The sequence below is a fragment of the Rhincodon typus genome, chromosome 15, assembly GCF_021869965.1.
Source record: "Rhincodon typus isolate 14 chromosome 15, sRhiTyp1.1, whole genome shotgun sequence".
NCBI classification, from domain to species: Eukaryota; Metazoa; Chordata; class Chondrichthyes; order Orectolobiformes; family Rhincodontidae; genus Rhincodon; species Rhincodon typus.
The window spans coordinates 27,015,314-27,027,130 of NC_063346.1; the positions used below are offsets into that span (position 1 = coordinate 27,015,314).

The window sequence follows — 11,817 nt, forward strand, 5'->3', positions numbered from 1 at the left end:
TCTAGGATTACAAAGGGATCTTCATCAAATGGCTCAATGGGCTGAAAACTGGTAGATGGAGTTCAATCTGGATAAATGTAAGGTATTGCATTTTGATAGAACAAACAAGGATAGAGTTTATACAATTAATGGTAAGGCCTTGGGTAGTGTTGTAGAACAGAAGGACCTAGGAGTTAAGGTGCATAATTCTTTGAAGTTTGCGTCTCATATTGGCAGGACAGTTAAAAAAGGCATTTGGCACACTTGCCTTCATTGCTCAATCCTTTCCATGTCGGAGTTGGGATTTCATGTTCAGGTAGAAACAGGGCATTGGTGAGGCCTCTTCTGGATTACTGTGTCCACTTCTGGTCAACCAGTTACAGGAAGGATATTATTAAGCTGGAGAGGATTCAAAAGAGATTTACCAGGATGTTGCTGCAAATGAAAGGCTTGAGTTATAAAGAAAGGCTGGATAGACTGGGACATTTTTCACTGGAGTGTAGGAAGTTGAGAAGGAGACCTTATAGAAGTTTATAAAATAATGAGGTGTATAGATAGACTTAATGGTAGTTGTATTTTCCCTAGGATGGGAGATTTCAAGACTAGGGGGTACACTTTTAAGGCGAGAGGAAGAGAAAGATTTAAAAAAGGCATGAGGGGCAAATTTTTTACACAGAGGGTGGTTCGCGTGTGGAATGAACTTCCTGAAGGTGTGGTGGATGTTGGTACAATAACAATGTTAAAAAGATATTTGGATAAGTGCGTGAATAGGAAAGGTTTGGAGGGATGTGGGCCAGGAGCAGGCAGGTGCTACTAGCTTAGTTTGGGATTATGTTCGGCATGGACTGGTTGGACCAAAGGATCTGTTTTCGTGCTGTATAACTATGACTCTACAACAAGAACGGAAACTGATTTTATTAATTTCATTCTCGTCTTACAGACTTGCCAAATGGTAATATCATAACTCACTCCATGTGCCATTCATCCCTCACCCCCATACTTGCTGAGATACGGTGGTTCTCACTGTAGTAATATTCATGATTTCAAATGCCTTCATAGCTTTGGCTCTCTCTATTTCACCCACTTTGATCCTCCAACCTAGCTTGATTTCTGGGCTCTTTGATATTGGCACCTTGTGTATCCTTTTGATTTTAATCACTCCATCGTCATAAGTTCATCTGTCTAGGCCCCAAGCCCCATCATTCTGCTCCCCAGCTCCCCAGCCCCCCAACTTCCTCTACCTCCCTTTCTTATTTTAAGATGCACATTAAAATCTGCCTCTTTGTCTTATTATCTTCTTCACTAGTTCAATGTCAAATGTTTCTCTGAAGCATCTGGGAATGTTTTACTCTGATAAAATATGTGGTGTTAGAAGAAATAGGGCAACATTAATTTGGATCAATAAACAAGAGGTTCACATTTCAGACAACAGCTGAACGAAACTGGATAAAAATAAGTCAGGACAAGGTGATGCAGCTTACCCTTATTCGCCACTGAAAATATATTAAGCCAGGATTTGTTCTGCTCCTCCAACACCAAGATCACATCAGCACATGTTTTTAATGCAACAGTTAATGTCGCAGAATCCTTTTGTAAGGGGAAACAACATTTTCAGACTTGCAGCAATACGGGAGAAGCAGACTCAAAAAATTTCAAAGAAAATTATAGATCATCTATTCAAATGGAATGCACATATTCAAATAACCCTGAAATATTTCAAGATTCTCTCTTACTGCAACATATGTAATGGTTAAAGAGTGAAATCCTTGAAGGTGCAGAGTTTCCAAAGTTACAGGTGAAGTGCAACAGAGAATCCTAGGCTAAACAAATATATATACGCATTTCTTACTCAGATATTACACATTTCAGTTACATTACAATTGTACAAGTGTTCAACAAATAGTAATTTCAAGTACTGACTTAGTTTCCTTCGACTAAGCACGGAAGCAAGTTTTCTTCTTCCTTTTCCTTCATATAAAAGCTACTGGATTGCGATATGGGGCTAATGGTTTCACTGTGAACAGGAAAAATGTAATAACTGATATCCTCCCATCCAATAAAAAATGATGGGCATGCAGCAAATGAAGGGACAAAATTAGCTAAATTTGAAGGAAACACAAAAGGTAGGCAGTAAAACAAGAAGGAAAGAAAGATGAGAGCTAGCTCTCATGTTCATTTACTGGCTCTATCTTAAAAAAATTAGTAGATGGATTATAATGTGGGAAAATGTCCACTTTGTCAGGAAGAATAGAAAAACAGTACAACATTTAAAAGAAGAGAGGCTGTAGAATTCTGTGTTAGAGAGATCTAGGTGTCCTGGTAGATGAATCCAATGGTTAGCATTTAGGTACAGCATGCAATTAGAAAGGTGAATGGAATGTTTTATTTTGCAAGTGGAATTAAAGTAGGAAGGTTTGGTTACAGCTATACAGGGTCTTAGTGAGACCACATCTGCAATATTGTGTACATTTCTGATAACAAGGATAAAATCGCATTACAAGTCAAACAGAGAAGGTTCAGTCAACTGATTCTTGGGATGAAGGGGTCATCTTACAAGCAAAAGGTTAAATAGATTGGACCTATAACTATTGGAGTTCAGAAAAGCGACAGATGATCTTGTTGAAACATGCAAGGTCCTGAAGAAACTAGAAAAAGTCGATGCTGGGAGGATGTTTCCATCACGTGCAACCCAGAACCAGGGTGTACTGGCAAAAAAACAAAAGCTCTCTTTTTTAGGATGGGGAATTTTCTCTCTTAGAATGTCATTAGCTCAAGGAATCTGCGTTCTCACACAGCATTGGAGGCTGGGCCATTAAATATATTCAAGGCTGAGTTAGATTCTTGATCGACAAGGAGACAAGTGTAAAACAAAAGGCGGGAGCAGTGGTGGCTCGACAGAAAAGTGGAGCTGAGGCCAAATTCAGATCAGCCATGACCTTATCAAAGTAGGCTCGAGGGGCTGAATGGCCTATTCCCCTTCCTAATTCATATATTCATATATAAATCCATTGATGATGGATAGATTCACATCATGCACATTTGCTGACGGCTGAAGTAACCCACACCCCTATGTAAAGTTTAAGGTGTCCTTGACGGTTGTTCTTTTTGGTGTTGGTGCCAGTTGCCAAGTCAGTGAGCACCATGGTGGACATTTTGGTCCACAGGTAATGTCGCTTTTCCTACTTTACTACTGTCTCCTACGCGTGAAAAATCAATATCTTGGGGCTACATGTCGCATTTGCAACTGTCTCTGAAGCAAAGCTTTGGACATCCTACTGGTCTTCTCACCCCGATAACAGGACACTGGGGCAGAAGTAGGCCTTTTAGCCCATTGAGTCTGCTCCTCCATTCAATGAGGTCATGGCTGATCTGATAATCCTCAACTCCATTTTCCTATCATTCAGGAGATCCTTGGGAATGTGTCAGTCTTCCATTCATTGAGCTTTTCTGAGCCAGCAAAGACGGCTCTGCCTGATCAACGCTGATGTACTTGGGAGGTTTCCCTTTGAGAGCACTGTTGCACTCTTGATTTTGTCCTTCTGTCAGAAACAGAGAATGGGCCTCAGAACTCAGATGAGCATGGCCGAGCTTCCTTTCTTGATGGCAGTAACTTATCCACACTGCACAGCCATGCCTAGGGCACGGTCAACAAACCATCTACGTCTATTTGACAGAATGGAAAAAGATTCCTTGAGGTACAAATTCTCGCAAGCCCAGACACACAACCATCAACAGTGAGCTGTACAACCATTCTGCAGGCTAGACACACCAAAGGCAATTGGATGCCTGCCAACAACATGAATAATGTGTACTAAAATAGCTAGAGCATTTTTTTTGCTTCAATCGTCAAACATTTGAAAGGATGAAACAATACATATTTACCTTTGGTTTCAATAGGGATGAGATCAAATCCACCAAACTGAAACATAGCACTGAAACCTGGAAATGTAATAGATTGTGTGAATAATAGATCAATTTTCATGAATCACAAGGTTTTGATACCACTAACAAAATATATAGAATCTTCATTTTATTTTACAGAATGTAGCTTCATGACACAGGCTGTTTGGGTCAAATGTCTCTTCAAATGGAAAAATCAAAATTTTTCCATAATCTAATCCAGCAATCTTTAGATCACAAGGATACAACAGAACTGCAAAAGGAGAAATTTTTAAAATGTGAAAGCCAAAGTTTCTGTCGAAGCTGCTACTTCCATTGTGACCTTCAACATCACACATTCTCTAATCTTATTATTGCCTCAGGTACAAACCCAAAGCAGCTTAGGCATTAATTATCGAGGTATACTTTGTTAGACTTCAAGATATTGACTAGCAGATATAATTCAAAATGTTCATAGATAGCAATTCAGGAAATAGATTTTTTTTTAAGATATTCACATTTTCTCAGAAAACATGGTGGGGACGTGTAGAAAAAGAGCATGATTTGTTTGTGCAATAATTTAAAAATATCTTTTTAGATTTAAAAATAATAAGACATCAAAAAGGAAAGTAAAATAAACACATGAAAGGAAAACAAGGAAATGGCAGGTTAGATAAGAAGGGTCTGATGTGCAGATCACAGTGAAAATTATTGTCTGAGCTTTTGATCAAAAAAAACTGGTGCACCATTTGCTTTTACATTTTAAAGAATTCTATTCCAGTCCTTTTGTAGCCTTATATAATAATATACGAACGACAATATGCATTTTTCACATACAGAGAGATATCTCAAAGTACTCAAGTATAAAAGGGCAAATCAAGAGAGCAGGAGGAGGAATGAGAGAAACTGAGAAGGACAAAGTCAGGACCAAATGTACTATCAAAAAAAAACACATTGAGGATGGATTTAAAGCCCAAGAGGGTGATCTGAAACTATTAGAGAATAGAACATTTTGAATGAGTTGTAGCATGTGGAGGGTCAAGGCAAAGAAGCTACTTAGGAGAATGTTAGAAGTTCAGCCTTTGGATATTGAAGACTATGATTTAAGTAGAAAAGGTTCAGTAAAACAGGCAGTGTTTGGAGTGAGCAGTGTTGGGGAGACACATGAAAAAAAATGCTCCATGTAACAGAGTGGGTCTGCAAGCAAAGGTCTTGAATTTTCTGACCTAGTCCTCTAGGGGGCAGCAACAAAAGTTAAAGATCTGACAAAAGTCAAAAGATGATGAGATAACACAGAGTGGGGCTGGAGGAACACAGCAGGACAGGTAGCATCAGAGGAGCAGGAAAGCTGACGTTTCGGGTCGGGACCCTTCTTAACAAATTTCTTCTTCAGTGTTCCTCCAGCTCCACACTGTGTTATCTCTGACTCCAGTATTGGCACTTCTTACTATCTCAAAAGATGATGAGTTTGTTTTCACTAGAGGAAATATTGGCTTATCTAGGTCTTGATGTTAGGCCTTTAAAGGGTGGAGGTAGCACTAGGTATGTTGAGCATTTATGTGAAGAGGCGTATACTATTACATTGAAAGAAAAGATGGCAGTAAGCGATAGGTTTACCAGCTCATTTTCAGAACAGATCTTTCTCATTATTGTCTGAAGTATTGCCTGTCCAGCTTTCCTTTTCACGGTGAAATATAAAAAGGCACCAACAATCCAGGGAATATCAGGTGGTGAGCATTCCGTTTTCCCTGAAAGTAACCTGTAATAAAAATTTTTAAAAAAACAAAACATTTAAATCATTGAATCTGATACTTCAAGCAGTAATGGCAGTTTGTGAATGGGGATTGCCAGGAGAGGGCAGACACAGAGGTCAGGCTGACCCTGCTGAAATTTACTAATTTACAGCATGTTTTTTAAATTCATGCACTCTCAAAATTTCTTACAGTTTAAAAGCAAAGAAGCTTCATTGCTGACTGTGGAATCACAAGGAAAAATCCAATTTATTTCCAAAATATAAATAGAGATATTATCCAAACCTGATCCGATTGGACAATGACAGCTCTAGTTCTGTTGCAAGTACCATTATTATTAAATTAATGACCTTTTTAATTGCTGTTTTCTCCCTGTCTCTCCGGAGGATGTAACACCTCATGATTTCACTGTTTTCAGTTCCCTTCCAAAACCTTTAAGTGCAATCTAGGGATGGGCAAGAAATGCTGGCCAGCCAGCGACACCCACATCCCACAAATGAATTTTTAAAAAAATCACCGTAGGTAATGAGTGCCAAAGAGCCCTTGTGGCGTGGCACGGCATATACAGTGTGTAGCATCGTTACCACTGAGCCAAAAGCTGTGGGTTCAAGACTCCAGCAGTTGGTAGCTGGAGATGTGAGAATAAAGCAGCCAAACAGGCTATCAACTTGGAAAACCATATGAAATTTGCCAATGTCAGGTGGTTAAGAGTGATTCCAGCCTAACAGCCATGTAATGAAAAAGTGTCGACTATCACTATCCATTGCTCCAGGCTAGAACATGCCTTTAAAAGTGTATGTTGCTGCAATCAGACTCCTTAGGGGATCGGTGGGCTAGTGTACATCCGAATGGACAGGGTTCAATCCCTATGCTCGGTGGGATGGATTTAGTACCTGCCTCCTTCCCCCCATCTGTGGTGGACATTGCTAGATTGTGGGTAGGAACTGTCTTCAGGCAGCCAGTTCAAGGAGAATGACACTATTTGACAGTAGGGGGCAGGACAGTCAACTCTGATAGGACTTAATTTCACATAAGAGAAATAACAGGCCAAATCCTCTGGTCCTTGGATTATCAAGACCTACATGGGAATGACCTGGGAAGTTTAACCTTCCCATGAGCGATTTCCCTGCTTGCTGGAACTCTGAAAATGGTGCAACAGTTCTGCAGTACTTACTTTAGTTCCTCAGAGAATGTTAGGCAGATGCATACCTAATCTAACACCTAGCTCACACACTAGCTGAATCCCCAACCTTAGCTGATCCTCCCATCCACCAGACTACCCATTCCAACTCAACCTGATCTGGTTGCACACTGAACACCTGACTACAAGCCCTGACCAAACCAGACTAACCCTCCTGACATTCCTCAAATCCATTGAGCCATAGAACCCTACAGTGTGGAAACAGGCCATTCGGCCCAACTGGTCAACACCAGCCAAGCCTCTGAACAGCATTACACCCAGACCCATCCCCAAGTCTGCACTTCCTATGGCGAACATCCCTAAACACTATGGGCAATATATCATGGCCAATCCACCTAACCTGCACATCTTTGGACTGTGGGGGGAAACTGGAGCGCCTGCCAGAGGGGAGAATGTACAAACTCCACACAGTCACCTGAGGGTGGAATTGAACCCAGGTCCCTGGCGGTGTGAGGCAGCAGTGCTAACCACTGAGCTGTCGTGCTGCCCTCCACTTGATCCCCAACTACCTGACTACCCTCCTGACTGGACTGGAATAGATTAGAGAATAGACTGGAATAAAAATGGGGAGGTGGCAGCCCAGTGGTGTTATTGCTGGAGTGTTAATCCAGACACCCAGGTAATGTTCTGGCGAGCCGGGTTTTGAATTTGAATTCAATAAAAATCTGTAATTGTCCTTTGTCGATTGTCAGGAAAAAACCCATCTCATTCCCCAATGCCCTTTGGGGAAGGAAATCTGCCATCCTCATCCGGTCTGACCTACAGGTGGCTCCAGACCCACAGCAATGTGGTTGACTTTAATTACCCTCTGATACAGGCAATAAATACTGGCCTAGCCAGTGACGCCCACATCCCCTAAATGAATAAAAAAAGTTAACATCCAATTCATGCCTCAAGTACCCATTCACCCATCTACCACTCTGTCCATCCATCCACATTCACATCAGGACCTTGAAACTTACCATATGGAGCTAGGTGCTGTAAAAATGGGACACGTTTCATCTTCTCCAGACTCTAGTCTGTTCCCTGAGGAACTCTGCGCTGCACATTTCTTCAACAACCAGAATCAGAAGTTCCCAGAAGAAAGGCACAGCAGAAATTTCAAGGGCAGCAGCATTCTGTTCACCATTGCCATTGGTCAGGACAATAAGTAGGATTCTCTGTCTAACACAATCTACCCTCCACCACAAATTTAACAAACAAAAGTAGTGGTGAAACAAGTATTACCATCCCTACAGCTGCTCCATACAAGGTCAGGACTGACCTGGCATCGAACCCATGATCCTTCTGACTGTAGGAGTCGGCAAATCACCAACTCACTGAAAGTTTGAGCAAAATAATAAATGGGTGTTATCATGTATCAGATATTGTCAGCAAGTCTTGGCCCAATCAATCTTCACTCATTTGGAGCACTTTAGTTAATCAAGAGAGAGGAAGAACTTCAGCACACTCCTCAAATTGACCATTTTTGAATGAGGCTCAGTCTCTCAGGGTTCCTTGGCTACAGGTCTGAGGTAATACACCTCCTTTTAAACTGAATGCGAAAACTATTTTGTGATTGAGAGATATTTCAATGCTTGATTCAATAATGAACACTTTAATAAAGCAAGGGGTCATTTTGCATTGTGTGCTTGTTTAAACACACTATCATGTTGTTGATAACAAATACTGCAAGTACAATTCTATGCGCTTTATGTTCCCATTTCTCACTTAAACTTTAACATAACCTTAGAGATTAATTGTTCCCTGCACATCGTTATCTTTAATCAATACCCAACTTCATCACTATAGTAGCCATTGTTTTACACCTTATTTTTTTTAGACAAACTGAGATTATATTAGCCTTTAGTGTCTTAATTATCAACACTGCAATGACAGGCCACTGCTCCTACCTACATTTGAAAGTGAGAACAATCACAGATGTAATCACTAAATATATTGTAGCAGTGCATGGGAATTCCTGAACGTTTCACTGGGTGAAACATCCTCACAGGCTTTGCATCCCATATATAAAAAATACATTAAAAGCCACAAAAACTTCAGAAATATTTCTGATTTGTTTACAATGGCCTCTTAACAGGATATGACAAGTGCGTAATAATGTATTGCATTTAGACCCAAAGAAATGAATCTCACTACAGCACGTGGTCGAATTCGAATTCAACAGAAATTTGGAATTAAAATAGACCAACGATGACCACGAAGCCACCATCATAAAAACCAATGTCGTTGAGGGAAGGAAATCTGCTGTCATCCCGGGTCTGGTCTACGTATGACTTCAGACCCCACCTTTTAAATGCCCTCTGAATCGCTTTAGCAAGCCTTCAGTTGTATGAAACAACTAAGGGAAAGCCTACGATATCTATAGTGACACTGCAAAGTCCTCCTTACCAACATCTGAGTTTTGGAGCCAAATTTGGGAGAGTTTTCTCACAGACTAACCAAACAACAGATTGACAGTCACATTCACAGAATCACACCTTACAGACAATGTCTTCGACCGCACCATCATCATCCCTGATACGTCCCACACTTCCAGCAGGACAGACCCAGCACAGGTGGCAGCACTTTTGGAGCTGCCCCAAGAGTCCTCAACATTGACTCTGGACACAATGAGGTTCTACAGCCTCAGGTGAAACACGGGCAAGGAAGCTTCCTGCTGATAACCATGTACTCCGCCACCGACCACCACCAGGAATGGCTTGGCAGCAGCACTCCTGACCAAGCTGGTCAAGTCCTAAAGGTCCTAATTGCCAGACCGAGTCTGTGGCGGGTGGTGAAGGAATCGAGAAGAGGAATAAACATACTTGCCCTGATCTTCACCAATATGCCTCCCGCAGATTCATCTGTCTATGACAGTATTGCTAAGAGTAACCACCACACAGTCCTTTTGAAGACAAAAGCACATACACATAACAAGGACACCATCCATGGCGTTGCATAGTGCTGTCACTGCTAAATTCTAACCAGGATTCTCATATAGAGAGATGAAGTTATTGGAGAGGCAATAGCATTGTGGTATGTCACTGGATTTATAATGCTGGACTTCAAACAGATCGAATAATTTGTGACTGGGCACTGCAGACCATCAGCAGCAGCATTGTACTCTAACAGAAGCTGCAACCTCATGGCCCGGCATATTCCCCACTCTACAATTACCATCAAGCCAGGGGCTCAACCCTGGTTCAGTAAAGAGTGCAGGTGGGCATGCCAGGAACAGTATCTGGAAAGTGTGAAAATGAGGTGTCAGCCAGGTACAGATACAACAAAGTTTGTATATGCCAAGCATAAAAACCAGATGATAGACATAGCTGAACAATCCCACAACCAATTGATGAGGTCTAAGGTCTGCAGATCTGCCACATTCAGTTGTGAATGGTGGAGGACAATTAAACAACTCACTGGAGGAGGAGTGTCCTTTGATTTCCAAATAGTCATTATGTAGATGTAATTCTTCCTGTGTTACCTGTTGGCCCAGCACTGGTTGTCTACCATCCTCTGTAATTCTCTGGGAAATGTATCATCAGTAAGCCGTTTCCATTGTGTAATCAGCACCGGCTCCAATCTCAGCCACCAAAACTTCCGGAACAAGGCAGAACAGGTTGACATGAAATATTATTAATAATTGTATTAAGTTTAGTAGTTTTATATTCAAAACATTTTCAAGAACAAAAAACATCCCACTTCTTAATTAATAGACAAATCGTGATTAAACCCAAATAGACAATAAGCTTGTGGGACAAAGTGAAACATGCTAAGGAAAAATGATGGTTGATTAGCTGAGTTAGCTGGAAGCTGGTTTGTAATGCAGTGATACAAACACTAACTCCTGTACTGACTGAGATCACTATGAAGGCCCCATCTTCTCAGCCTCACCCATTCCCCTGTACAGGTCATCTGAAGTCAGTACAATATTCTGAAAAAAATTACTAGAGGTGAAGAAAGAAATTAAATGGTCTTACCATCGAAACATTTTGGTTCCAAAACTGTTTCCTTTCTCTAAGGCCCTATATTTATCTCCGTTATTAAGGAGAGAAGGTTAGCATCGGGAGGTGAACAATTGCTTATTATTAATATGTTCAAGTATGCCTCAGCCAACTCAACAATTTAAACAATCAAATTATTTTTAGTTGTACACGAGGTTAGCCCTTCTTATGGAGTTGTTTGTGAAAAAAAAATGCACGAGATGTAACAGATGATAATACAATTATATTTCACAAAAGTCTTAAAAGAGAACAAACCAAATTTTAAATGTGAATTCAAAGCACCCTCTGTACAAAGAGGTACACTAACTGTTGAATGAACTTTGCTTGAAAGGTGTTACAATCACAATTCTGGAACTTAAAAAATATATTAATTTTCTAATAGTTGTTCAGGGATACATTCAAATGGGTGTAACTTTGGTGTGCACTAGCTAATTGCACAGCACAACCTCTCATTTGATCATGCATTTACAATTATATCAAATACCTTTATTACTTGATAATAAATACCTTTATTATCAAATACATTGCTCAGGAATTCTAACATACACTAAACAAGTGAATATACAGTACATTAATTATTAGCTAATTGGTTAATGATAATAATGTGGTTTGATTGAATGTATTGTCCTGAGACTCCAGTGTCTATGCCTTACAGGAAGAGCTTATGAACTCATGGAAAATGACTACCAGAAGTCATTGCTGAGTTAAACATAAACAAATAAAGACAGCAGCAATGTTTGCACACAAACATGACAATATATATGGCTGTCCTTACCGTTGCAGATAATAAGAGCAGAGGACAACATGTTCTAGCAACGTTCAGAATGTCAGCAACAACACAATCTGGTTCTTCATACTCGACACAAGTATTAAGCAAACCCTAAAATAGAAAAGCTGTTACATGTCAAATTATAATATCAATGTGAGATAGCAAGAACTGCCGATGCTGGAGTCAGAGATAACACAGAGTGGAGCTGGAGGAACACAGCAGGCCAGGTAGCATCAGAGGAGCAGGAAATTT

At 40.5% G+C, this 11,817-nt stretch overlaps 1 protein-coding gene across 5 annotated transcripts in view; it reads right to left on the reverse strand.

Annotated features, from left to right (window-relative positions):
• LOC109910807 (FA complementation group A) overlaps positions 1 to 11,817 on the reverse strand; it is an 87,732-nt gene that overhangs the window by 9,065 nt on the left and 66,850 nt on the right. For 4 of the 5 annotated variants that reach the window (XM_048605658.1, XM_048605657.1, XM_048605656.1 and 1 more), the window contains 5 exons: positions 11,572 to 11,676; positions 10,277 to 10,389; positions 5,476 to 5,617; positions 3,862 to 3,918; positions 1,461 to 1,566 (listed from right to left, as the gene is read on the reverse strand). In XM_048605658.1, coding sequence (XP_048461615.1) covers positions 1,461 to 1,566; positions 3,862 to 3,918; positions 5,476 to 5,617; positions 10,277 to 10,389; positions 11,572 to 11,676 — 523 coding nt within the window. Of the gene's footprint in view, positions 1 to 253; positions 379 to 1,460; positions 1,567 to 3,861; positions 3,919 to 5,475; positions 5,618 to 10,276; positions 10,390 to 11,571; positions 11,677 to 11,817 lie in introns of those variants that run through there. The other variant, XM_048605659.1, reaches the window with a different exon arrangement.